General features: G+C 45.9%; 1 protein-coding gene across 2 annotated transcripts in view; it reads right to left on the reverse strand.

Annotated features, from left to right (window-relative positions):
- Positions 1–1464: 1464 nt before the first annotated feature.
- The window catches only part of slc4a7 (solute carrier family 4 member 7), a 35106-nt gene continuing 8662 nt past the window's right edge, over positions 1465–27908 (reverse strand). Inside the window, exons 1-25 of one of the 2 annotated variants that reach the window (XM_062986045.1) lie at positions 27337–27400; positions 23834–23915; positions 22364–22507; positions 21649–21787; positions 21178–21338; positions 20362–20550; positions 18656–18762; positions 12777–12934; positions 12525–12612; positions 11443–11589; positions 11246–11343; positions 10925–11099; positions 10447–10580; positions 9594–9839; positions 9333–9438; positions 8815–8976; positions 8602–8715; positions 7829–7990; positions 7370–7621; positions 6737–6805; positions 6406–6579; positions 6157–6288; positions 5504–5586; positions 4098–4199; positions 1465–1796 (exon numbers count right to left, since the gene is read on the reverse strand). In XM_062986045.1, the coding sequence (XP_062842115.1) occupies positions 1718–1796; positions 4098–4199; positions 5504–5586; positions 6157–6288; positions 6406–6579; positions 6737–6805; positions 7370–7621; positions 7829–7990; positions 8602–8715; positions 8815–8976; positions 9333–9438; positions 9594–9839; positions 10447–10580; positions 10925–11099; positions 11246–11343; positions 11443–11589; positions 12525–12612; positions 12777–12934; positions 18656–18762; positions 20362–20550; positions 21178–21338; positions 21649–21787; positions 22364–22507; positions 23834–23915; positions 27337–27393 (3360 nt within the window). In that variant the 5' untranslated portion in view covers positions 27394–27400 and the 3' untranslated portion in view covers positions 1465–1717. Of the gene's footprint in view, positions 1797–4097; positions 4200–5503; positions 5587–6156; positions 6289–6405; positions 6580–6736; positions 6806–7369; positions 7622–7828; positions 7991–8601; positions 8716–8814; positions 8977–9332; positions 9439–9593; positions 9840–10446; positions 10581–10924; positions 11100–11245; positions 11344–11442; positions 11590–12524; positions 12613–12776; positions 12935–18655; positions 18763–20361; positions 20551–21177; positions 21339–21648; positions 21788–22363; positions 22508–23833; positions 23916–27336; positions 27401–27908 lie in introns of those variants that run through there. The other variant, XM_062986046.1, reaches the window with a different exon arrangement.

Below are 27908 nucleotides of genomic sequence, written 5' to 3' on the forward strand. Positions count from 1 at the left end.
GTGACCATCATCTCCAGTTCACCTCACTTGCATGTCTTTGGACTGTGGGGGGAAACTGGAGCAAGGAGAACATGCAAACGCCACACAGAAAGGACCCGGACCGCCCCACCTAGGAATCAAACCCAGGACCTTCTCGCTGTGAGGCCACAGTGCTACCCACCGTGCCGCTCAAACACTTTGTCAACTGATAGTCATTTAAATTCTTTTTAATAAGATAAATGATTGATAGATAACTAACATCATCACAGTGGATCATTCTGGTCTTCGTACCTGATCCAATACAGTTTCTTACGCCGGATGTTCTTCACTCCAGCCCTCCTTGTTGTGTCCAGGCTTGGGACAGGCACTGAGAGCGCACCGACAAGTGCACCTATCAATGGCCAGGCTGTTCACTCCCCCACAGACATTAGCCAATCATGTCACCTGACTGGCCAGTAGCAGAGAGATTGGAACCCCCGATGTCAGTGGTAGTGGGCCACGTTAGTGTATTCTGCCCCCCTTTGGCTGTAATCAGGAACATGTAAACAATACTGCACTGTAGTAACAGACGTCAGCACTATAAACGGCATGATGAATAATGTACGGCACATACGAGTAAAGCTGTAAATTTGGGGTGTTTTGGCGAGTAAACAAAAGTGCTCCGAGTGTGTTGATACGGTGACACACACACGGCGGCGTTTGGGTTCAGTGCTCGATGGTGCTGAAGAATAAATAAAGAATAAATATCATGTAGCTGTGTCACACTGCAGGTTCTACTGCAAATCAGAGATTCAGATGCAGCTGTACAGAACAGAAGGGGGCGCTGCTGCACGCCGGCCGAAGGGCCGCGATTACAATCGCATCCTACACACTCGACAAGACGTAAACGTTTAATGTGGTGCGATGCTCAGAGCTACACGACGAGATTCGGAAAACGTATTTTCATTCTATTGTTCAATCAAAACAAGAGCTGCTGATGTCATAAATCTTTCCTGCTCTGATTGGCTGGGGCGCCTGTTATGTCTGCGGGGTCCCGCACACACTCGAAAATGTGTCTCTGGAACTCCTAAACGATTGAAGCTTTACGTTTATATTTACAGCATTTAGCAGCTGCTTTTATCTAAAGAGACTTACAGCTGTTACATTGTTTCATCTCAACCCTCAACTGCTCAAATTGTATCAGTCATCATTGTAACAAAGTAATAATGTAACAAAGTTAAATTGTTACTTTGTTACTTTTAACTTTGTTACTTTTAACTTTGTTACATTGTTACTTTGTTACATTGTTACTTTGTTACAATGTTAAAAGTAACAAAGTTAAAAGTAACAAAGTAACAATGTTAAAAGTAACAAAGTTAAAAGTAACAATGTAACAATGTTAAAAGTAACAAAGTTAAAAGTAACAATGTAACAAAGTTAAAAGTAACAAAGTTAAAAGTAGATTAAGCTTTAACTTTAATTTTAAATGAAATAAATCAGCATCGTGCTCCGTAACCACGAGCCCACAGGAAGTCTCACGTTTAAAACACTTTAAAAAATAAATAATAATAATACAAATAATGCTAAAAATAAGCAGAATAAACAGCGTGGGCGTCGGCGTGCTCGTGGCGGTAATGACGTACCTATAGCGCCGATGCTAACAGAGACCGAGAGACTGAAGGTGCGATACTGTAAAAAGGAGTCGGTCCGGGCGCGGTGCACCTCCTTCTGCAACACTCAGATCCGCCGCGTCCTGTCGTCATAGCGACGTCTCCGTGCCCACCAGCTCCCCCCCGTCGGCGTCGTCCACCAGGATCTGAATGCCGGCGCTTTTATGGCTGCACACAGAGCAAAACAACCAAGATCAGAGACTCTCTCCTCCTCCAAAATCCACTTAGCATGCACATAACAGAGGGTCAGGGGCCTCGCCGAGGGGCCCAACAGCGGCAACTTGGTGGTGGAGGGGCTTGAACCAGCAACCTTCTGATTACTAGTCCAGTACCTCAACCACTGAGCTACACATGTTACAGTAGAGGAAAAGGAACCCAGAGATCTAAAAGGAACCCAGAGATCTAAAAAGGAACCCAGAGATCCAGAAGGAACCCAGAGATCTAAAAGGAACCCAGAGATCCAGAAGGAACCCAGAGATCTAAAAAGGAACCCAGAGATCTAAAAAGGAACCCAGAGATCTAAAAGGAACCCAGAGATCCAGAAGGAACCCAGAGATCCAGAAGGAACCCAGAGATCTAAAAGGAACCCAGAGATCTAAAAAGGAACCCAGGGATCTAAAAGGAACCCAGAGATCCAGAAGGAACCCAGAGATCTAAAAGGAACCCAGAGATCTAAAAAGGAACCCAGAGATCCAGAAGGAACCCAGAGATCCAGAAGGAACCCAGAGATCTAAAAGGAACCCAGAGATCTAAAAAGGAACCCAGAGATCTAAAAAGGAACCCAGAGATCTAAAAGGAACCCAGAGATCCAGAAGGAACCCAGAGATCTAAAAGGAACCCAGAGATCCAGAAGGAACCCAGAGATCTAAAAAGGAACCCAGAGATCTAAAAAGGAACCCAGAGATCTAAAAGGAACCCAGAGATCCAGAAGGAACCCAGAGATCTAAAAGGAACCCAGAGATCTAAAAAGGAACCCAGGGATCTAAAAGGAATCCAGAGATCTAAAAGGAACCCAGTTATCTAAAAGGAACTCAGAGATCCAGAAGGAACCCAGAGATCCAGAAAGAACCCAGAGATCCAGAAGGAACCCAGAGATCTAAAAAGGAACCCAGAGATCCAGAAGGAACCCAGAGATCTAAAAAGGAACCCAGAGATCCAGAAGGAACCCAGAGATCTAAAAAGGAACCCAGAGATCTAAAAGGAACCCAGAGATCTAAAAAGGAACCCAGGGATCTAAAAGGAACCCAGAGATCTAAAAGGAATCCAGAGATCTAAAAGGAACCCAGTTATCTAAAAGGAACCCAGAGATCTAAAAGGAACTCAGAGATCCAGAAGGAACCCCGAGATCTAAAAAGGAACCCAGAGATCCAGAAGGAACCCAGAGATCTAAAAAGGAACCCAGAGATCTAAAAAGGAACCCAGAGATCCAGAAGGAACCCAGAGATCTAAAAAGGAACCCAGGGATCTAAAAGGAATCCAGAGATCTAAAAGGAACCCAGTTATCTAAAAGGAATCCAGAGATCTAAAAGGAACCCAGAGATCTAAAAAGGAACCCAGAGATCTAAAAAGGAACCCAGAGATCTAAAAAGGAACCCAGAGATCCAGAAGGAACCCAGAGATCTAAAAAGGAACCCAGAGATCTAAAAGGAACCCAGAGATCTAAAAGGAACCCAGAGATCTAAAAGGAACCCAGTTATCTAAAAGGAACCCAGGGATCTAAAAAGGAACCCAGAGATCTAAAAAGGAACCCAGAGATCTAAAAGGAACCCAGTTATCTAAAAGGAACCCAGAGATCTAAAAGGAACTCAGAGATCCAGAAGGAACCCCGAGATCTAAAAAGGAACCCAGAGATCTAAAAGGAACCCAGAGATCTAAAAGGAACCCAGTTATCTAAAAGGAACCCAGGGATCTAAAAAGGAACCCAGAGATCTAAAAGGAACCCAGAGATCTAAAAGGAACCCAGTTATCTAAAAGGAACCCAGGGATCTAAAAGGAACCCAGAGATCTAAAAGGAACCCAGTTATCTAAAAGGAACCCAGGGATCTAAAAAGGAACCCAGAGATCTAAAAGGAACCCAGAGATCTAAAAGGAACCCAGTTATCTAAAAGGAACCCAGGGATCTAAAAGGAACCCAGGGATCTAAAAAGGAAGCCAGAGATCTAAAAGGAACAGTGGATTTGGGGCGTGTTCAGGATCATCTGGATGATTCCGGGTTTTTCCAGAAACACTGGATGCCAGGCAGGAACACCCTGAACAGGGTGGAACCCGGGTGTGAGCGATGGTGGGCAGGACCGCGCTGAGTAACGATAACACCAGACGCTAGAGGAAATATAAATGTGAGGAAATGAGAGTGAGGGTCTGAGAGGAGAGGACGTGTGTTCCCTCAGTGGAAAGTGAAGATGATGATGAGGAGGATGAAGAGCAGTACAGATGAAGGTAGGAGGAGGAGGAGGTCGGCGGTGGAGCTACCTTTCCCTAGACTTGAGCAGTTTGGAGGGGTCACAGTTCACAGCTTTCCACATACTGGTTTTGGCCATTTCATCAGTAATGTTTACAACGGACGGGTCAGAGCTACAAACACACACACACACACACACACACACACACACACACACACACACACACACTGAGCATGAACACACACTTATACATGCACATGCTGCATCCCAAACCTCATAGTACTGAGCTAAATGTTCTAATGGCTTATTTGGTGACTCCCGGGATCAGTCAGTGATGGATGAATTGAAGGTTTACTGCTCTTCCAAGTTTGTTCTTGGTGTTTTTTTGGATATAATGGCTCTCAGGGTGGTTCGGTGGAGCCCCAGTGAATTAAAACATTAGTATATATATCTGTTAGTAAATGTTTTTTACAAGCTGAACCTGAGCTTATATAAACAGGACGGTGTGTAATACTGTGGTGATTCCTTTAAGGGGAAGTTCTGACCCCCAGCCCCCCCCCCAGATAGGAGTCTGCGCAGCCTGTCCTGTTATTGAACCTAAAGCACAGTTAGCACTGATCTTAATCCTAATCTGAGGTGTGATGTTAGAGCTCAGATCCACACCATGCACCGTATGGTTAATCAGAGCAAAACAACATAAAGAGCCGTAACGCTCAGCTATAAATGCAGCTCAGCTATAGGATCAAGTACCGCTGCTCTCAGATCTTCATCACACGACGTGTCCGAGGTCACGCTGTCCGATCTGTCCAAACAAACGTTCAGGAACTCAGCGCTAACATCCAACACTTCATCACTAACAGAGTAATAGAGATGATGGAGCAAAGCAGGGGGAACTAGAGGAACCAGGTCAGTACGGTTCTGTTTATACGGGGAGTTCTGACCCAAAACGGTTCACTTTACAGAACGCCCCAAAACTCACTGTAGCTGCTTGGCTGCACTTATTATTACTGTTATTATTTATATTACAACTGTAGTTATCACTTATATTATTATAGTTATATTGTTATTATTTATATTTATATTAATATTTATTTTATTTATACTGTTGGTGTTATTTATATTATTATTATTCAAATTATTATTATCATCATATATATTATTAATTATATTATTATGGTTTTATTGTACTTATTATTATTATTTAGATTATTTATTATTATTCAAATGATTATTATCATAAATATTATTTATGTCATTATGGTTAAATTGTTATTATTTATATTACTATTTATATTTATTTTGTTAGGATGATTTACATTATTACTTTTATTATTAATTATTATTCATATATTATTAATAAAAATATCAATATTATTATTTTTATTATTTTTATTATTATCATCAGTATTATAATTTTTTATCATTATTATATATTTATTATTAATAATAATAGTAGTAGATGTAATAATAACTAACCTGTCTTTCAGAGCTTTGATGCTGAGGAGATTGTCTCCATCGTACTCGATCACCGGCTCGTCCACCAGCATGAGCTCAGCCTCCTGATAACACACACACACACACACACACAGGGGTGTGAATATTTATACCAACATGTTATTATAAATCTTTGACTGTAGGTTAGCAGCTCGTCGTTATGACTGACCCAGTAAACCTGAATGAGTCTGAGCTCCTACATTCACAGCTCACGTCTCTGATCTATTTTGTTGCCCAATCAGCAGCCAGTCTAACTCAGAGCTCCCAGGTACTGTCCACATATTTTTGACAGGTTAGAGGTCGTTCCTGCACCAGTACTGTTCTGGGGTCGATCTGCTGCTGGAACAAGATTAACGCAGACTGAGGTGACCGTCCACCCTCATACCTCTGTTCACTGTGGCTGAATAACTCGATGGGAGGATTCTTTCATGTATAGATATGATGAGGTGAAGCTTGCTGGACTGTGTAACTGGTCCTGTCTCCAAATTCATGCCAGAAATTCTGCTGGATTTCTATTTCTCACTAGTATTAGGATTATAAGCCTCCACATTCATGCTCTAGAGGGTTCTAGCACACTCGTACAGTATAAATCCACGATGAACCTGCTGTTTAGATCGTCCATCATCAGAACAAACCTGGTTTGCTTTCTTCTTCTTGTCGTCCTCCTTTTTCTTCTTGCTCTCCGGCATCAAATCGTCCAGCCAGCTCAGATCTCGTTTAGTAAAGCAGAAATCCAACAGCTTCCTGATAAACACCAGAGCTAGAACCTACAACACACACACACACACACACACACACACACACTTAAAGCCTAGAGAAGCAGTGACGTTTCAGGGGGGTGTGAACCTCTGATCAGGCTGACTGACTGAACGTGACGTTTTTACCATCATGGGGAAGACGACGGCTGCGGCCGAGGCTTTGATGACCCAGAGCAGGACGAGGCAGGTGAGCTGCACTATGGTGAAGATGTGAACCTTCCACAGAGGGACGTAGCGCAGGTAGATCAGGTCGGGCTGGTGCTTCGCCGACATTCCGAACAGCTTGATCCTGTCGAAGAACTGAAACACGCCAAACGGTTAACCAATCAGGAGCCGTGGAGATCCCGGCAACACCATCGGCAACATCTCACGCGAAGTGTTCCTCAGGATCTGATGTTCCGTATGAGTGCAAGTACAGTGTGGTTACCTGCTCAGGTGAGCGTGTCTGTGTTTTTACCTGGATGCCTTTGAGCGATGAGACTCCCATATACAGGAAAACTCCGTACAGCACCGGCATGGGAATCAACTGTAGAACAAACACACAAGCAGACGGTTCCACTGTTCTGTTAACACTCCTGATCTAAATCATCTGCTGCTTTAGGAGCTGCTGGACCGTGTGTCGAGTACGTGGTATCGAATCCAGCTCCGCTTCACCGGTTCGAGGCCGGGCGGCTGTATGAGCAACGATTGGCCGGTTGCTCAGTTGGGGGGGCGGGACAAAGAACCGGATGCGGGTCTCTCTCGGTCAGAACGCGATTGCGACCTCTGCCGGCTGATTAGAGGCGCCCACACAGGAGATGAGGAAGAGTGCACTCAGGGGGCGTCTCTCCGCGTGCGACGCTAGGTGGCGCCAAACTCATCGATGTGCGGGTGGCAAAAATGCATCCGGCTGCTGAGGAAGCACCGAGAGGAAGCACGATGCAAACTGAACAATCGGATGCAACAATCGGGGAGGAAAAAATCAATAAATAAATAAATATCCAGTAAACACTCGTTCAGCTGAAGTACAGAGCTGAATGGCCTCTAGAGGGCGCAACTAGACGGGTTATCAGTTGTTAGTTAGGAGGCAATGCCTGTGTGTGTGTGTTACCTTGAGTACCGATGTCATGAAGACCGATAAACCCATGAGGACGAAGATGAAGAAGCCGGTGAGGCGCTGCTCCCTGATGCCGAGAAATTTGGGCTGTTCTCCCGGAGCCGAGCACTGAGACTCCAGCTTCAGAGAGTTCACGTGCGATATGGAGAGGACGGTGGCCGCTACAAACCATGGCAACCCCATCAAAGAGCACACGCCCAACATCACTGCTACCACCAACAGGTCCAGGTGGTACCCGCAGCCTTTCTGCACACACACACACACACACACACACATTTACATGAGTCTCATTTATCCAGTTTCCCTTTATCACAGCTCTACTACCCAGACCACTGAACATATCATTGTTTATTATGATTAAAATAATCTGTTGATCCTTTTAGATTTTAGATGAATATTTATGACCTGAACAAAACCAGATACCAGAAGAGGAAATCCCACAGAGATACAGACCTTGAGTTTGTGCTCTTTGCGGTTGATGATGACGGCCGTGATCTGCTGGTCCATGAAGATGAGGATGGTGCAGAGCAGGGCGGGGATCACCGCGGCTAACAGCGTCCACCAGGGGTTAGTGCCCAGCGGAGACATCAACCAGCCTCGCTCTTTAGTAGTGGGCTGAAACACACACACACACACACACACACACACACACACACACACACATTCAGATGATATTAAACACACACACACACACACACACACACAGAGGCACTCGGGCGGCACAGGGGTCAGGGCTCGGAGTGCTGCTATCAGCTGGCAGGGCATCCACACAGACATTATTGGCTATGTCTGAAGGGGGGTGGCCAGCGCTCTGTGATGGATTGGCGCCCCCCCAGTCTGAGCCCACACCCGCGGCTGTATCTGTCCGTACATGATACGCCTCTGTGTAAGAACCAAACACTGGCAGGTGATGAGAACCTGATCAGTGATCAATCCTCACCCATGCCAACTTCCCAATTCACAGCAACAATTTAGTCATTTCCAGTTCCCCACTATAATTCCTCTGCTGAGCTTGCTGACCGCTTCTGTTCTCCAGCCAGCGGTGGATTCTCATAGCCAAGTACACTGTGTACAGCTCTGTGTTCCTCCACTGATCCTGCTGGCTCCAAGAACAAACAGCAGGGGTCGCTGTTGCTGTGACGATGAGCAGAGACCCTATCCGAGCACCCTGATCATAACACTTATAATACTCGTAATGTACACGTCACATGATCAGTGGTCGTTACCTCAAATCTATCAGGGACGTTGAGTTTGAGTGATTTAATCCCCACCAGGTGATCCACCACCGCCATGATCAGGATGGTCAGGAACACCGCAAAGTCACTGATCATCGAGCGGACCTGCAGAGATTTGGAAGCATGAACGAGACCATCATCATCATCATTAATAAACAAATAAATAAATAAGAGGAGCAGAGCAGGAGGGGTATGGGTACAGACCCTGGTGGGGAAGTAGCGCTTGGTCCTGAACTGCTTGAGAAAGGCGGAGAGGAGGAAGGTGGTGAAGAAGAGAATGACGGACCAGAACAGGACGTCGGGGATGTACGGGCCGTGCTCATCACACGCAGGGCCGACGAACACGCCCGTCAGCTTCTTGCACGTCTGAACACACAAAAGAACCAACACGTCACTTTCATTTCATTCCTCTTCCTTCAGATTTAGACATGCTCGATTCCCCATAGCACTCTGACCGCCTCTACTGGCTACACAGAACTGGCTCCTCTAACTTCTGCCTGTTCAGTCAAAACAGCACTCGTGTGGCCAGGTTAAAATGCTGTCCGAAAGCCTGGCTCACAATCAGTGTTCCAATTCATCCCAGTGGTCGTCAACGAGGTTGAGGTCAGGGATGTGCGCAGGCCAGTGTAGTTCTGCCACACCCACACGTCAAACCAAACCACGTCTTCATTACTACGACTTCATGACAGAAGGAACCGAACACGAGGCGCTCGGACACTTACGGACACGTCGAGTTCACTCCAGCTGATGGATTCGGGGGTGAAGCCGCTCTGATTCCACTTGTGTGTGAGCTCAGAGGTGATGTTGGCAGGTGGAGAGCACTGGCACCTGAGACCGAGAGAGAGAGAGAAGTGAGGTGAGGTGAGGTGAAAAAGTAGAGTATAGTATCTCAACAGGGTCCACGTCAGGACCTTACTTGGTCCGTTTTAAAACCTTAATCTAGACAGTACGGTACGGTACAGGTCCGCCGTGGCGTAGCTGACCTGTAGAAGGTGAGGTTGTCCAGATTGTTGTTCATGTTGATGGGGTTCTTAGCTCTCAGGTGGAAGAGCTTCTCCAGCGCCTCGTAGATGAATATGACGCAGATGAGAGCGGCGAAGGCTTCCTCCGTAAACCGCGTGATGTAGCACACCAACGAGCTGGCATCAGTGGCTACCAGCACCACACACAGGAACGCCGTCCACAGCCCGATACTGGTGCGTAAGGGGAGGTACGAAAGGCCGTATTCGCTGCGGGACACACACACACACACACACACACACAGCAGTGAACATGTACACAGTAACACATTTACATTTTCTGCATTTAGCAGAGGCTCTTATCCAGAGCGACTTACAGAAGAGCTTCCATAGTGAACATTTCATTTCTGAAGTTTTAGTAAACAACAGTCGAATAACACAAATCTGCTGAAACCTGTTAGAACCAAAGTGTTGTTTTTTTTTTGGAAATGGAAGAAAAATGTTAGTAAATAAGTACAAGTCAGCTTAAGTGCTTAGTAAAAAGGTGATGAAGGTTTTTAATCGTTTTTTTAAAGACAGTGAGAGACTCAGATGTTCGGACAGACAGAGGAAGTTCATTCCACCACTTGGGTGCTAGAACAGAGAAGAGCCTTGATGCTTGTCTTCCTTTAGTCCTGGGTGGAGGCTCAAGTCGAGCGAGACTAGTGGCTCGGAGGTTGCGTGGTACAGAGCGGGGTTTGATTAGACCCCGAAGGTAGCTTGGGGCTGCTCCATTTTTAGCTTTGTAGGCGAGCGTCAGTGTTTTAAACTGCAGGTAATTTTGGACCTAAGGGACCTGGTTCTCCTCGCACCTTTTACCTCAGTATCTGATTCTTACCTGCAGAACTTGAAGAGGATCTTCTCAAACACTAGAACTGGACCCGTGCTGCCAAGAACCGTGAGCGGTTGCCCAGCGAAGACGGAGTACGCCACTCCGGTCAGAGACGCCCCGAATAACGACTCTATGGCACTCTATAGCCAGCACAGACAGAAAGAGCATCATCAATCAGGAGAACATATTCAGGTACAGAACATTATTGCCGTCTTTTATATGACGTGCCCGCCCCGGGACGATGAAGTTAAGTGTGTGTGTGTTACTAGACTCAGTGTTGAACAAAGTTAAACAGTGAAGTTTCAGTTTCATTCGGTCACCGCCACAGAACCTTCGGCGGAGGTCGGAGCCGTCCTGACGGCAGGTTAAGTGCGTGTGGTCCTAATGTTTTGCCTGATGGGTTTATATCTGAATGGCACTGCAGCAGCTCGGCATGATCACGACGGCACGATTCTGCGCTGGAACGCGGGGTGTGAAAACTTACGATGTTGTTGTGGGTGATTTCTCCCAGCAGGCCTCCGAAGGTGATGACGGGAGACATGCAGGCGCAGTACAGGAACAGCACCGACGCCAAACACTGGAGACTCAACCCGTCGCGTATGTCGCGCCAATAAAACGGAGCTTTCCTCTTCACGTCACACACCAACCCTCCGAAAAAGCTGAGACACACACACACTGCACTTCAGTACCCACCACCACGGGCAGAAATCCCCACAGGTATGCTCTAAAATGTAGTGAAAGGCCTTTGCAGAGGCGTGTGTGTGTGTGTGTGTGTGTGTGTGTGTGTGTGTGTGTGTGTGCTTACCGCCCCGTTCTCTGTAGCTCTGGTCCTGTTTCATGTTCCTCTTTGATAAAGTCGGGTTGGGTGATGGAGCCGTTCAGCACCGGCATCTTCCTCTTCTCCTACACACACACACACACACACACACACACACACTTTAGTGTCACACGGCATCCCCGTTAGATCTCCTTAATGAGCAGCAGGATGGAGGGTGTGCTCACCTGTGATGGGACATTTTTGGGGGGTTCGATGCGAATAGTGGGGTCCCACTCTCCCGGGGGGAGCACGGTCACCTGATCCAGGAACTCATCGATCCCGGAGAGCAGGTCGTTCCTGTCTTTAGCTTTATACGCTACGTCATGGAAGATCTACACACACACACACACACACACACACACCAAATTACACAACTTCATTATGGTTAACTTCATTAACTGGTATTGATCTTTATTAATACATTTTTGTAATAAATCGAGTGACCCCTGAACCTTCTTTATAAACCTGAATTACTACGTGTGTCTATCTGTGTATCTCTGTCTGTATCTTTCTGTCTGTTGCTCTGTCTGTCTTGTGTTTCTAGCTGTCTGTCTCTCTTTGTCTGCCTGTCTGTCTGTCTGTGTGTTTCTGTCTGTGTCCCTCTGTCTGTCTTGTGTTTCTGTCTCTATCTTTCTGTCTGTTGCTCTGTCTGTCTTGTGTTTCTGTCTGTGTCCCTCTGTCTGTCTTGTGTTTCTGTCTGTCCCTCTGTCTGTCTGTATCTTTCTGTCTGTTGCTCTGTCTGTCTTGTGTTTCTAGCTGTCTGTCTCTCTTTGTCTGCCTGTCTGTCTGTCTTGTGTTTCTGTCTGTGTCCCTCTGTCTGTCTTGTGTTTCTGTCTCTATTTTGTCTGTCTGCCTGTGTGTTTCTGTCTGTCTGTGTGGTTCTATCTGTCTGTCTCTCTTTGTGTGTCTGTCTCTCTATGTCTGCCTGTGTGTTTCTGTCTGTCTGTCTGTCTTGTGTTCTTGTCCGTCTGTCTGTCTGTCTGTGTGGTTCTATCTGTCTCTCTCTCTCTGTCTGTATGTCTGTCTCTGTCTGCCTGTGTGTTTCTGTCTGTCTTGTGTCTCTGTCTGTCTATCTGTGTCTGTTTTTCTGTCTGTCTGTGTCTCTCCGTCTGTGTCTATCCGTATGGCTGCCAGTTTGCGTTCGTCTGTTTGTCCATCTCTGTCTGTCTGTGCCTGTGTGTGTGTGTGTGTGTGTGTGTGTGTGTGTGTGTGTGTCTGTGTGTGTGTGCGTGTGTGTGTGTGTGTGTGTGTGTGTGTGTGTGTTTACCTCGTCTGTCATCAGTGTGGCGATGGAGCGCCCGATTTCATGGTACTGAGATCCTTTACCAAATGGTCCAAGCAGCAAAAAGAGAAATCTAACACACACACACACACACACATTATAATACTGATAACATTTGAAATACTGGGGGTCACAGAGTCACCCACTCTCACCCCAGGGCAGGTTAGAGCGGCCAGTCCATCCAACTGTACCAGCCATAATAATAATGAAGATGATGATGATGGATAAAGGTGTTACCTGGTGGGTACAGGTACTTCTGTAAGGCCGCTGAGAAGAACAGCAGGTGAGAGACGAACAAAGGCAATGATTGGTCGATCCAGAAAGTCCACCTCACCAACCAGCACGTTGGAAGCTTCTGCACCAGGTGGAATCTTCTTCATAAAGTGCATATCAACCTGAATGATCAAAGATCACACACACACACACACACACACATACACAAACACACACACACACACACATATATATATCATAGTAGATCTGAATGTTGAGCTGATTGTGTAATGCGTGTTCCTGACTCTTCACATGTTTCAGGTGACAGGAGTAAGAGCAGGATTTAGGAACTCGAGCTGGTCATGAGACTCCTCTCAGAACAGCAGGAGCGTTCCCTCATGCTCATATTCGTTTAGCTAACCTGACCTCACACCCCATGAAACAACCGGACACTTGAAACACTCGTATAAAAACAACCCGACCATCAGGACCGAGCCCACCCTCAGCCCACGGTTCACCTGCTACACACTCAGCACTGGTTTCCTTTTACATCCACACTGGTGCACTGGTGTGAGCTCCTGAGCTTCGGGATGTTAAACAAAGGAGAACTGAGACCTGGCGTGACTGTAATAAGCCAGAACTCCTCGGAGCGCTCGGGACCTCCTGCGGAGAGGAAAACATCTCCTGCTCTCACGCTCATCAGCTTGGTTTTTCCCACAGTGTGAGTTTAACGTCTCAGTGACGTGAAACCCAAAGCTGCTTCTGTAACCAGGTTAAAGCTGCACACACAGCCAGCAGCTCCACGTTTCATTCATCTGATTAGCTCAAATCTACAAGAACTAAACCTGCCCCCCCGTCCCAACTCTTTCTGAGTGTGCTGCAGGCGTCCCAATTATACATGTGTTTATATTTACAAACTATAATGAAGCTGATTAGTGAAAACATTGACTGGTTTTATTGACAGGGGTTTAAATGAAGGGGGATTTTATAACGAGGGGTTTTGAATAGTTAGATTTTTACATTTTCAGCATTTAGCAGACGCTTTTTTATCCAAAGCGACTTACAGCACTCTGACATTACATTGTTTAAGCAATTGAGGGTTAAGGGCCTTGCCTAAGGGCCCAACAGTGGCAACCTGTCAGTGCCAACCTTTGGATTACTAGTCCAGCATCTTAACCACTAGGCCACAACTGTCCCAGAATTTTAATGATGGGGGTTTAATAACGAAGGGTTTAATGAAGGGGGGGGGTTAATAAAGGCAGTTTTAATGAAGAGGGGGGGGGGTAATAAAGGCAGTTTTAATGAAGGGGGGGTAATAAAGGCAGTAATAAAGGCAGTTTTAATGAAGGGGGGGTAATAAAGGCAGTTTTAATGAAGGGGGGTAATAAAGGCAGTTTTAATGAAGGGGGGGGTTTAATAAAGGCAGTTTTATTGAAGGGGGGGTTTTAATAAAGGCAGTTTTAATGAAGGGGGGTAATAAAGGCAGTTTTAATGAAGGGGGTAATAAATGCAGTTTTAATGAAGGGGGGGTTAATAAAGGCAGTTTTAATGAAGGGGGGGTTAATAAAGGCAGTTTTAATGAAGGGGAGTAATAAAGGCAGTTTTAATAAAGGGGGTAATAAATGCAGTTTTAATGAATGGGGGGTTAATAAAGGCAGTTTTAATGAATGGGGGGTTAATAAAGGCAGTTTTAATGAAGGGGAGTAATAAAGGCAGTTTTAATAAAGGGGGTAATAAAGGCAGTTTTAATGAAGGGGGGGGGTAATAAAGGCAGTTTTAATGAATGGGGGGTTAATAAAGGCAGTTTTAATGAAGGGGAGTAATAAAGGCAGTTTTAATGAATGGGGTAATAAATGCAGTTTTAATGAAGGGGGGGTTAATAAAGGCAGTTTTAATGAAGGGGGGGTTAATAAAGGCAGTTTTAATGAAGGGGAGTAATAAATGCAGTTTTAATGAAGGGGGGGTTAATAAAGGCAGTTTTAATGAAGGGGGGGTTAATAAAGGCAGTTTTAATGAAGGGGGTAATAAATGCAGTTTTAATGAATGGGGGGTTAATAAAGGCAGTTTTAATGAATGGGGGGTTAATAAAGGCAGTTTTAATGAAGGGGAGTAATAAAGGCAGTTTTAATGAAGGGGGTAATAAATGCAGTTTTAATGAATGGGGGGTTAATAAAGGCAGTTTTAATGAAGGGGGGGTTAATAAATGCAGTTTTAATGAAGGGGGTAATAAATGCAGTTTTAATGAATGGGGGGTTAATAAAGGCAGTTTTAATGAAGGGGGGGTTAATAAATGCAGTTTTAATGAAGGGGGTAATAAATGCAGTTTTAATGAATGGGGGGTTAATAAAGGCAGTTTTAATGAAGGGGGGGTTAATAAATGCAGTTTTAATGAAGGGGGTAATAAATGCAGTTTTAATGAATGGGGGGTTAATAAAGGCAGTTTTAATGAATGGGGGGTTAATAAAGGCAGTTTTAATGAAGGGGAGTAATAAAGGCAGTTTTAATGAAGGGGGTAATAAATGCAGTTTTAATGAATGGGGGGTTAATAAAGGCAGTTTTAATGAATGGGGGGTTAATAAAGGCAGTTTTAATGAAGGGGGTAATAAATGCAGTTTTAATGAATGGGGGGTTAATAAAGGCAGTTTTAATGAAGGGGAGTAATAAAGGCAGTTTTAATAAAGGGGGTAATAAAGGCAGTTTTAATGAAGGGGGGGTAATAAAGGCAGTTTTAATGAAGGGGGGTAATAAAGGCAGTTTTAATGAAGGGGGTAATAAATGCAGTTTTAATGAATGGGGGGTTAATAAAGGCAGTTTTAATGAATGGGGGGTTAATAAAGGCAGTTTTAATGAAGGGGGTAATAAATGCAGTTTTAATGAATGGGGGGTTAATAAAGGCAGTTTTAATGAAGGGGAGTAATAAAGGCAGTTTTAATAAAGGGGGTAATAAAGGCAGTTTTAATGAAGGGGGGGTAATAAAGGCAGTTTTAATGAAGGGGGGTAATAAAGGCAGTTTTAATAAAGGGGGGTAATAAAGGCAGTTTTAATGAAGGGGGTAATAAATGCAGTTTTAATGAAGGGGGTAATAAATGCAGTTTTAATGAAGGGGGGTAATAAAGGCAGTTTTAATGAATGGGGGGTTAATAAAGGCAGTTTTAATGAATGGGGGGGTAATAAAGGCAGTTTTAATGAAGGGGGGTAATAAAGGCAGTTTTAATAAAGGGGGTAATAAAGGCAGTTTTAATGAAGGGGGTAATAAATGCAGTTTTAATGAAGGGGGTAATAAATGCAGTTTTAATGAAGGGGGGTAATAAAGGCAGTTTTAATGAATGGGGGGTTAATAAAGGCAGTTTTAATGAATGGGGGGTTAATAAAGGCAGTTTTAATGAATGGGGGTAATAAAGGCAGTTTTAATGAAGGGGGTAATAAAGGCAGTTTTAATGAATGGGGGGTTAATAAAGGCAGTTTTAATGAATGGGGGGTTAATAAAGGCAGTTTTAATGAATGGGGGGTAATAAAGGCAGTTTTAATAAAGGGGGGTAATAAAGGCAGTTTTAATGAAGGGGGGGTAATAAAGGCAGTTTTAATGAAGGGGGTAATAAATGCAGTTTTAATGAAGGGGGGGTAATAAAGGCAGTTTTAATGAATGGGGGGTTAATAAAGGCAGTTTTAATGAATGGGGGTTAATAAAGGCAGTTTTATTGAAGGGGGGGTTTTAATAAAGGCAGTTTTAATGAAGGGGGGTAATAAAGGCAGTTTTAATGAAGGGGGGGTTTAATAAAGGCAGTTTTAATGAAGGGGGGGTAATAAAGGCAGTTTTAATAAAGGGGGGGTTTAATAAAGGCAGTTTTAATGAAGGGGGGGTAATAAAGGCAGTTTTAATGAAGGGGGTAATAAATGCAGTTTTAATGAAGGGGGTAATAAATGCAGTTTTAATGAAGGGGGGTAATAAAGGCAGTTTTAATGAATGGGGGGTTAATAAAGGCAGTTTTAATGAATGGGGGGTTAATAAAGGCAGTTTTAATGAAGGGGAGTAATAAAGGCAGTTTTAATAAAGGGGGTAATAAAGGCAGTTTTAATGAAGGGGGGTAATAAAGGCAGTTTTAATGAAGGGGGTAATAAATGCAGTTTTAATGAAGGGGGTAATAAATGCAGTTTTATTGAAGGGGGGGTTTTAATAAAGGCAGTTTTAATGAAGGGGGGTAATAAAGGCAGTTTTAATGAAGGGGGGGTTTAATAAAGGCAGTTTTAATGAAGGGGGGGTAATAAAGGCAGTTTTAATAAAGGGGGGGTTTAATAAAGGCAGTTTTAATGAAGGGGGGGTAATAAAGGCAGTTTTAATGAAGGGGGGGTTTTAATAAAGGCAGTTTTAATGAAGGGGGGGTTTTAATAAAGGCAGTTTTAATGAAGGGGGGTTTAATAAAGGCAGTTTTAATGAAGGGGGGTTTAATAAAGGCAGTTTTAATGAAGGGGGGGGTTAAATGACAGGATGTTTATTAACGAGGGGTTTAATAACAGTGGTTTTAATAATAAGGGGTTTAATTATGGGGTTTTAATAACGGGGGAGTTGTTAATGATTGGTGTTTTATTGACGAGGGGTTTGGGGGGGGGGGAGTTGTTAATGATTGGTGTTTTATTGACGAGGGGTTGGGGGGGGGGGGTTTGTTGTTAATGACAGCTTCTGCTCTGTAACACCCCAGTCAGTGAACATGGAGCTTCTGGTGTGAGTGAGACGAGGTTCGGTGTGTAACAGAATGGAATGGGTTCCTGTCCTGTAGAGGAATGTGTTCAGGTACAAGAGCTCATTGTCCTACAGGAACCTGATCGCTCACACACACACACACACACACACACACACACACACTCACACACACACACACACACACACACACACACTCACACACACACTCACACACACACTCACACACACACACACACACACTCACACACACACTCACACACACACTCACACACACACTCACACACACTCACACACACACTCACACACACACTCACACACACACTCACACACACACTCACACACACACACACACACACACACACACACACACACACACACACACACACACACACTGCAGCTGTTCGGGTTCAGTCAGGAGGTAAATCCACCTCCCTGTTCTCAGGTTACACTGATCTCTACATCAGATTTACACCTGTACCACACACCGGTCCTCAGGGAAGGAAACAGGGTGGCATTTGGAACTCAGCTCAAGGAGTGTAGCAGGTGCAGCAGTGTTGTTGGGATGACTGAACGATATTAAGGTCACTAACATTTATATGCGTGTCTGATCCTTTTATCCTGTATTAATGTTTGGAGTTTTTTTTTATTTTTTATTATCTATTTCCCCCCCCCAAACTTTTATCCCCATTCTAATCGACCCTTTTTGCCGCTGACTGAGGACGCCCCCCTCCGGCACGCAGTCAGTACAGCCGGCATCTTTCACCCGCACGAGCCGAGTTCATACACCGAGAGACACCGCGCACGGAGGGTCACACCGCCCTCGGTGTTACTCCTCAGCCCTGTGCAGGCGCCGTCAGTCGACCAGCAGGGGCCGCAGTCGCACCGGTTACGATGACCTGCGCTCCGACTCTACCCCTAACCCCGAACGACAGCCAGACGTTGTTCATGCTGCCGCCCGACCCGGTCGGAAAGGTAGAGCCGAGTCTCGATACGATGCATCTAGAAACCCAACTCTGGTGCGCTAGCGTACTTTACCGCTGCGCCACCCGAGCGGCTTTGTTTGGAGTTTTTTTAATTATATTCATGATTATCGTTTGTAATATAACTATGATCGTGGAACCATCAGAACCCTGTGCACGTTACGTCCTGTGAGAACGGTGTGAATGCTTGAATACAGTGATGGTACGAGGTCACACGGCTGTACCTTGCTGAAGTCGACGGTGCTGTTCTCTCTGCTCCCGCCGTTCATCCGGCTCTCGCTGGGTTTGCTGTTCTCCAGGTTCCCCGGAGCTGAATGAGGAGACACCAGACCTGTGAAGAAGAGAAACATGGTGATACAGGTTGTGTTTCATTTCACTATTAATACTATGATTTAATGAGCACTGATTGTTTAATGGTTATGATATTATTATTGTCTATGACACACTGGCGGCGCTTCATGATAACATAACTTCACATCAGTGACGCTTTAGCTCAACACTATCACACTATGAAGCATATAAAGCATTTAAGAATCATGCTGGAACAGAAAAGGGCCTTCCCTAAACTGCTGCGGCAAAGCTGGAAGCATGTCACTTCCTTTATATCAGTGATTTATTACACCTGTTAGCAACTGTTGTATATACTTTTGCCCTTATAGTGTATGTATGTTCAGCTTGGGTGTTCCTAATAAAATGGTCAGTGAGTGTATGTAGGCAAATTAGGGGCTGTGACCAGACGAACACCAGGAGCGAACAGAGCACGAGCAGAAACGGAGAGAGAGAGGTTCAGTCTAGAATCCGCATGCTGGTACAGAACTGCATGCCTATATCTGGAGAATATTTGCCTTCTGAAGGCGGGGTCAGGAGGAAGTTTTGGGCGGGGTCAGGCCCGGGTCGTCGTCGGTCTCGTCCTCCTCAGGTGGGAACAGCACTACCTGTGGGACGTCCTCTCCGTCTCCACTACACACCAGCAGCTCAGGCCTCTGACAGGAGGGGCGGTGGGAGGAAGGGGGCGTGGAACTGGGCGTGTCCATCGTGGAAGGGGCGGGGCTCGGATGGGGCGGCAGGAAGTCGCCGCGGGAGTCTCGGGAAGCCCGACGCGACGGCGTTCGGGAGGAGAGTTTGAGGAGATAATAACTCCATTCGTTTCTCCGCCCCGTCAGCCACGTTTATTCTTCTGTGAGAGAAGAGCACCCGACCCGCAATGAATTCTGGGATTGCCTTGCTCACTAAGGCAGCGTCGGATGCTCCCTCGTTCTTGAGCCAAAATAACACTGAAATATTAAGATGCCTCAGTAGTGAGGATATTACGGCATCTAGGTCTATGTAGAGAGAGAGAGCGAGAGCTTCTCCAACACACCCAACAACTCGATCCGACCGGATCGAGATTTCTAGCATGTCAGATATCTGATCTGAGTTGCACGACTGGCAGTGAGTGCTGTGTGGAACAGAGGGGAAACGCAGGAGAGGAGTGTAAACAGGTGGGACAGGGGTGTAATATAGTTTATATCAGAATACATCAGCACACACACACACGTTTTACAGTATTTCTGACCTGATCGTTCTCTACAGAACACCCACGCTGCATTGCAAACAATATTTATTAACCTCCAACTCACTATAGAACAATCCATACTGCTCGTGTTGCCAAATCCACTCAGATTCATTTATTTTTCCTCTTTGATTTTACAACAAACAACTTTGATCTCTCGCTTCTTGTTGACGTGCATGTTTGGACGTGGTATCATCAAACCCCTCGTCACTTCTCGTGTGTGTTTTTGTAAAAAAATAAAATTCCAGTTAGTGATAGATGGTGTAGTGTGTGACCCCCCCCATCACCCATCCGTCGTGTAGTGTGAACTTGGCATTATGTGAGTGAGTACATGCCAGTGTGTGTGTGTGTGTGTGTGCGCGCGCGCGCCCGTCTCACCGTTCCTCTCGAGTAAGTGCGGATCCGAGTGTTTCTTGCCCATGTCGGCGAAGGATCGGACCAGCGGGATGCGGTTGCTCAGCTTCTTCTCGCTCTGGTGATGGTGCCGCTTCAGCACGGCTCCCCGGACGTTCTCCATCAGAGCCTCGTCCAGCTGCTCGGACGCCACCATGCTGTCGATGATCATGTCTGAGCCGATCCACACACGGCAGAGTGAGACAGGCACCGGCGTATTAGGAGTTTGTCAAGTCAACGTCACAAGTCTGAGCTCACAGCTTTAATGCTGAAGGTTCTGAGTGGTTGGTTGATTAGTTAAGGGGGGAGGGGGTTGTGCATTCTATTCAAGTGTTTGACCGTAGGGGGGGGGGGTTTAGGGCAGGTTACACAGTTTGGGGTACCCTCACCCCTTATTAGTGGGGGTTCATTAACTTTGTACCTCTAGTGCAGCATCTGCTGTGTGAGTGGTGGAGAAAGGAAGGCGCAGTAACTGACGGTGGCTCCTTCACTCTTTTTCTTTTCTATTTATTTCAGCATTTTCTCCCTTTTTCCTCATAATTTAGTCGTAGCCGGTTCCTCTTCCTCTGCTGGAGACCCCGATGGTGTACGAGGAGGGTATATTCTCCTGACACGCCCTCCACCGACCCCTTCTTATCCCCCCCGTACTTCGGTGGATCGATCTCCACGTCCCCCCACTTCTGTACAGGCGCCTCAGCCTACTGACCAGGGTCCCTACACCGCCCACTTTTTTTGTCCCGTCTTTTCCCACCCAGCAGACTTGCCCGCTGATTAAGCCCAGCCCTGGTGGCGCGGTGTTACCTGTGATCTCCTCGATGGTGTTGGCTCTCATGTCCAGCATGACGGTGCCGTTCATGATGCAGCTGCGCAGCTCAAACAGGCTGTGCAGGGACAGCGTGGCTACGTAGGGTTTACTCCACCTCTCGCCTCCATCCTCCACATCCTCCTCAAACTTCAACCACCTACACACACACACACACACACACACATTATCCTGCTGCCTTCGTCTAACCAGGAATTAGCCCACCACTGCCGAGACCCGGGTTCGAATCTCAGAGGTGCCGTCAGCCAATCACAGAGAAACCTCTGCGCTGATGTCATCAACGTTCCGAGTGAGCGGATTTATTTGCAGTGTCATGCTGATGGTGTTATCATGGAATAATTATCCATTTATTTAATTAAGAATATATATACAGACCGAGCCCGTCAGTCCGGATGTTCTGCTGTTTGTGATGCTGTGATCTGTGATCCTCAGGTGTGAGGTGTGTATACCTGGCCGTCTCCTTCCACTCGTACATTTCTCCATCCAGGAAGTGCAGCTCGTCCAGTTCGGTGAACAGATCGTGAGGGATGTGCTCCTCGTCGTCATCCTCGGTTCCCAAAATAAACTGGACACGCTGAGAGGGAGTGTCTGGGGGAGAGCAGGAGAAACGGTACGTTCAACCCACCTGCTTACTTTCTGTTCACTGCATTTGGGACAAGTGGGAGCTTAGTGGGTGGAGCTTTGGGCTACCAACCAAGAGGTTAAGAGTTTGAATCCCAGGATGGCCATTAAGCCACTGTTGGGCCCTTGAGCAAGGCCCTTATCCCTGTCTGCTCAAGGGGTGCCGTACAATGGCAATCCAAACGAGCTGGGATGCATGGAAAGGAATTTCTATGTTTAAATCCACTGCACTGCACACTGCACACACACACACAGCGCTCTGAAATAGAGTTACGTGTAGAATTTGCTGTCGTTTGGCGTCGGGAGGCTGTCGAACTTGCAAAGCTGGTTCCATGTTATTTTTTTAAGCTGCAGGTTTAAAATAATTATCAGACTATTAGATCAGGTTCTGGCGTGGCAGTAAATAAAAGAAAATGAAAAGCAGACCGGAGTGAATTTGGTGACGCCGTGTTCCAGCTGTGGCGTGTAGTGCAGTACAGCCCCTCGGGCATCAGGAACACGCCGCGTTTCACGTGATCGGATCAGACCGGACCGGTTCGTTACCGTACGTGGGCGACTCTCGTCCGTCCTCCCGCTCCGAGCCTCGGTCTCTCCGTTTCCGGTGGTGCCTGTGCCCGCGGTGTCGATGCCGTCTCTTGCTCTGTCTCCCCAGAGGCACGTGGACCCCGACGTACACCGCCCTGTGACCTAACGACACGAGATTTATGATGCTGTGATGCTGCCTGGAAGCGTGCGCACACACAAACCCACACAAAGATGATGACCGTTTCAATGCAGTTTCCAGCTGTGTACTAAATAAATGCTGCTCACACTTAATGTAGTGCACTGGGTCGCCAGACTCCAGGTCATGGACATGAAGGACCCAGTGTGTATGGTCCTGAGCTAACACACCCGATTCAGTTCATCAGCTAAACACCTACATTCTATCCAAAGCAACTTACAACTGTGACCGAGTTCAGTGCAAGCAAGTGACGGTTAAAGTCATTGCTCAGGGGTCCAACAGAGGAGACGTGTTAGTGGTAGGGAGGCTATGACTGTCCTAAACACACTGCTCTGTACACAGTGTGAAAAGTTCCACAGTAGTGTTACTAAAGCTTTATACAATGATTATTATCAGATTTTATAAGTTAATAATTATAGTTCTGATGCGTCGATGTTCTGATCTCGCTCGTGAAAGGTCCGTTAGCATTTCAGCATCGAGGCGTGAGAACCGTGTAACCCTGGAACACAGTTCACTTCTGCATCGTGAGCTTTAATAATCAACAAAGCCCCTCAAATTCAATCCTCTCAATCCCTAATAAAGCTCCGCCGGCTCCGAGCGCCACCGCCGGCTTCAGCTGTGGGAAACTCATCTGAGAACCCAGGAGAGAAAATCCAGGGTAACTCAACACCCACGAATCACTAAACACACCGATTCCCTTCACCGTCAGAAACGTTTCTCTACATTTACAATTTATTCTACATCTGGAGTTACATTCTACATCTGTGTGTGTGTGTTTAGATTTCTACAATAAATGAACGTAAACATTACAGAGTTCAGCAGGTCCTGTTTAATTGTGAGATCTGGAAACACTAATCCTGTATAATGCAGTTAAAGCTGCAGTGTGTGTGTGTGTGTGTGTGTGTGTGTGTGTGTGTGTTGGCTTAAAGGCTTGAGGTATTAAAAAGGTCTTATTTAAGTATTTTGAAGACGCAGAAGTTCACGTTTTATTCTCCCGCTCGCTTCATCAGCCGAGGAATGAATTACAAACACATTTTAAAGTTAACTTTCATCTACATTTATACATTTAATGTCGTGGGGACTGAAATGGCACCGCATGCTTTGGCATGTTTTGGCTGATGGGCGCGTCTCCGGATACACATCCGTCTACCGGTCTGCATCCACACGTGCGAACCGCCCACCCGTCTGTCTACTATCCAACCGACACGTCTGCGCATTTATGTCTATCCGGTAATTCATGCTCATTCGGTCCACACCTCATCTCATACACACGGGGAGAGGGCGCGGCTTACTTTCGAGCTCTTCCTTTTCGAATTTGATGTGGCTGGTTGAGCTGGTCTTTCCCAGATCCACTACGGCTTCATCATCGTTACCCTGCAAGAAAACAAAGAGAGGAGAGAGACGTAAACAAACCGATCATCAAAGAGTAAAGCCGGCGGCCCCGCCCGGTCGACTGTTTAATACAGCACTGTGATTCTATAAACTGTTTATGTGTGTAGTAACAGGGGCAGGTGTAGCCTAGTGGTTAAGGTACTGGACTAGTAATCAAAAGGTCGCTGGTTCAAGCTACACCACGGCCTGTTTGCCACTGTTGGGCCCTTGAGCAAGGCCCTTAGTTGCTTAGACTGTATACTGTCACTGTACTGTAAGATACAGCAAGTTTCATCAGTTCAAGTTTAATATCAAACACAGCCATGGACTATTTAGTGTCTCCAGTTCACCTCACTTGCACGTGTGTACTGTGGGAGGAAACCGGAGCACCCGGAGGAAACCCACACAGACACGGGGAGAACTCCACACACAAAGGACCCGGACCGCCCCACCTGGGAGACAGTGCTACCCACCAAGAGAGGTGTTCAAATACTTTTGACCATATAGTGTTTTTTCTCATATAACCAAATACTAGGACATCTAGTGCAGTGGGTCAGATTCAATTGATCACAGTCTAGTGCGGAGGTTCTCGACCTGCGCCCACGACGCGTGGAGATGCATAACACACACACACACACACACGTATAATACTGCATGTACGGGGCCTATTATACTGACTTTTGGTCCCTCCTGTGGTCTGATGCAGCCCCACTAATGACAATGTCTTTAACAGAACAGGACACCCACACCAACACTGATTTACCCTTTAAGGAGGAAACATATTTCTTCTTTTTATTTTTATTTTATTGACCATTTTAGGATTTAGTTTTTCTTTTTAAAGCCCGAGTCTATTTCTGCAGCACCCCTATTTTACTATTTTCCCTAAACGTTGTTCCAGCTGATATCTGTGTGAGAACGTTTCAGAGGAACGTGATGTGAAACCCTCTCTTCACCACGTTTGCTTAAAGTCCCCTGACGATACTGCAATTCCCACAATCCCTTGCTGCCAAGATCAAACAAACAAGGGAAAAATGTCAATGTGAGAGATGAAGGTCAAGATACACAATATTAACAAAAGTACTGGGACACTTATTCTAATGATTAATTAAAGTTTGTTTATCAGCCTCGATAAATCAATCATGCTATGCTTCCAAGTTTGCAGCAACAGTTTAGGGAAGGACGTGAAGAAAAGCTCCAGTGTCCTGCACAGAGCCCTGAGCTCAGCACCACTCACCAGCTCTGGGATGAACCGGAACACCGACTGATCGATCAGTGCCCGGCCATATAAATACAAATGATGTCATCCTTTGACTGAATGGGCACAAATGCCCATAGACATACTTCACAGTCTAGTGAGAAGCTTCTCAGAAAAGCGGCCGTTGTTCTAACTAGACAGTCACACACATATATTGTAAGCTTCTACTGTATGTACTGGTATATTTGTACTGGTATATAAGGTATACAGGGGTCGCTCTGTGGTTTAGGTACTGGATTGGTGACTTAAAGCTTACTGGTTCAAGCCCCACCATTGCCAAGCTGCCACTGTTCGGCCCCAAGACCCTTTCCCCTCAATATTTGGATAATATAAGTTATAAATGTAAATGTTTACATTTAATTGTGTCGTTAGGGTGCAGAAGTGTTTAATAAGTGTTTAATAAACATAATAGAGGTCAGGATCCACAAACGGTGTCGGATCAGACGAGTTCATGCTGATCATCGGGGAGAAAATGAAACTGAAGCGTGTGGGTGTGACGATGCAGGGTCAGGGTTAAAATAAACACCACATACTGACCAATGACAAAAGGAAGCTGAATGAGGACGTGGAGGAACATAACGAGTGCATGGTTGTGCTATCCTGCCATGTTCTGCATCACCACCGATTTATTTTGGATGAAGATCAAAAGAAAAAAGGCTTGATTTTTGGGGTGCAGATGGAAAGTCAGACTTTTAGCTCTGATGCAGTGACCCCTCTCGATGATGCTACTTTAAACACTAGTAATGACCCGATGTTCTGTGCCGGTGTAGCCTGTGTGTTTTTATAGATAACAGGGAAGAGTGATGCTGCCCGTCGGACCCACCGTTCCTCCTGTGGGGTGAGCATTAGTGAATGAAGGAGCCTGTATCACCACGTCCCAGGGACAGAGAGAGAGAGAGAGTTCCTGTACTGATCGGGTGAGGTGAGTTATTTGTGTATGAGAGATCGGTCGTGGTGGTCGGTGTGGGTTAAATACTCTGTATGTGTGGATCTTGGGCTCTGTGGTGTTCGTTCACGCCCCGTATTGTATGGACTGTTGGAGTATCTGATGCACGCTGAGATTTGTTTATCTACACTTGACAACCTGATGAAGCGACTCACAGAATTACTACGTCACTGGACTGACAGTCAACAAATCCAGGAAGAAACAACCCAATAAGTGAAGTGAAATCAAGCAACCATTGGAATTTTCTTATGAAATAAACTTCCTGTTATGACTGGGCATAAAACTCAGAACTGTCTCTTACATAACTCTAATATTACATCACAGATTTCAGTCAAATCACAGCTCAGATCAGTCAGATTATGTAGAAACGTTCAGCTAGGTCTAGTGTATCTAGTCGTATCCAATTCCCCACCCTGACCGAGGAGGGCTGTACCGAACACGCGCCCCTTCAGACACGTGTGCAGTACAGACCGCTTCTTTTCACCTGTGTGACGTGGGTTTACACAAGGATCAGTTCTGTGTACAGCCAGCAGAGGCCGCAACTGCAGCAGTAATGTGGAACGCTCCCACTATGCCCTCCTGACAGACACGTTTACATTATCTGGGTTTAGCAGGGACTCCTATCCAGAGCGACTTACAGAAGAGCTTCTACAGTAAACGTTTCCTACTCTAGTACAAGTAAACAACAGTCCAAGGACACAAATCTGCCCAGCTTAAGTGCTCAGTAAAGAGGTGATACAGGTTTTTAATCTTTTTAGTCTTGAGAGACTCAGATGTTCACACAGACGGGACACACAGCCTGGGCGGCCGGCCGGTTGATAGCACAACTGAGATTTAAACTCTGGTCTCGGCAGTAGTGGACTGTGTTTTAGACAGCAAAAGGAAGATTAGATTAGATTAAGGGCCTCATTCAGGGGGACAACAGTGCCGACTTAGCAGTGACAGGGCTTGAACTGGCAACCTACTGATTACTAGTCCGATACCTTAACAGCTGAGCTATCGTTGCCCCTGAAAAGAAAGCGGTCATCATGATGCCCTTTGATCGGGAGCACCGAAATACCCCCAGTGCGCTCCCTCCCCAATAATCGGCACACTCGGTACAGAAAGACCACGGTAACTACGATCCATGCACAACTGTCAGTGTAACATAGAATGTTATCAGAACATGCCTGCTAACTAACACACACACACACACACACACACACACACACACAGACACGTACCGAAATAATGGACGACCTCGGTTTGTTTTTCTTGGTGTGCCCCCAGAAATCCTGCATCGCTCCCAGGACACACACCGAACCAAAGTGATGTTCGCTAACACTGCGCTCAGGGTCATGAACCACAGGGAGCAGATAGAAGTATAAATGTGGAAATAAAAGATAAATGAGGTAACGTCGATCTCAGACTGAAATCAGATTCGAATATTGATGAAAAACAGCTGAACTGTTTCACACGCCATGCTAAACTAAACCAGAGTGAACGTAGTAAACGCAGGTACCAGTGAAAAGCGCCCGTCCCGAGCGAGTGAGCACGTCCTCCATGCTGAAGATTCACTGGATCAGACACGTTGCTACCACAGACGTAAATATGCTGGTTATTTATATCTCAGTGTGTGTGTGTGTGTGTGTGTGTGTGTGTGTGTGTGTGTGTGTGTGTGTGTGTGTGTGTTTCAGAAGTGGAACTGCACTTCAAGCTGCAATGAAACCACATGTGCAGCGTGATGGGAACACACGGCTCTCACAGGTTTTCATTTCCATACTCGTCTCCGTGGGGGACGTCACTGGGTAGCGTG

This window comes from Trichomycterus rosablanca, chromosome 23 (assembly GCF_030014385.1).
Source record: "Trichomycterus rosablanca isolate fTriRos1 chromosome 23, fTriRos1.hap1, whole genome shotgun sequence".
NCBI lineage: Eukaryota > Metazoa > Chordata > Actinopteri > Siluriformes > Trichomycteridae > Trichomycterus > Trichomycterus rosablanca.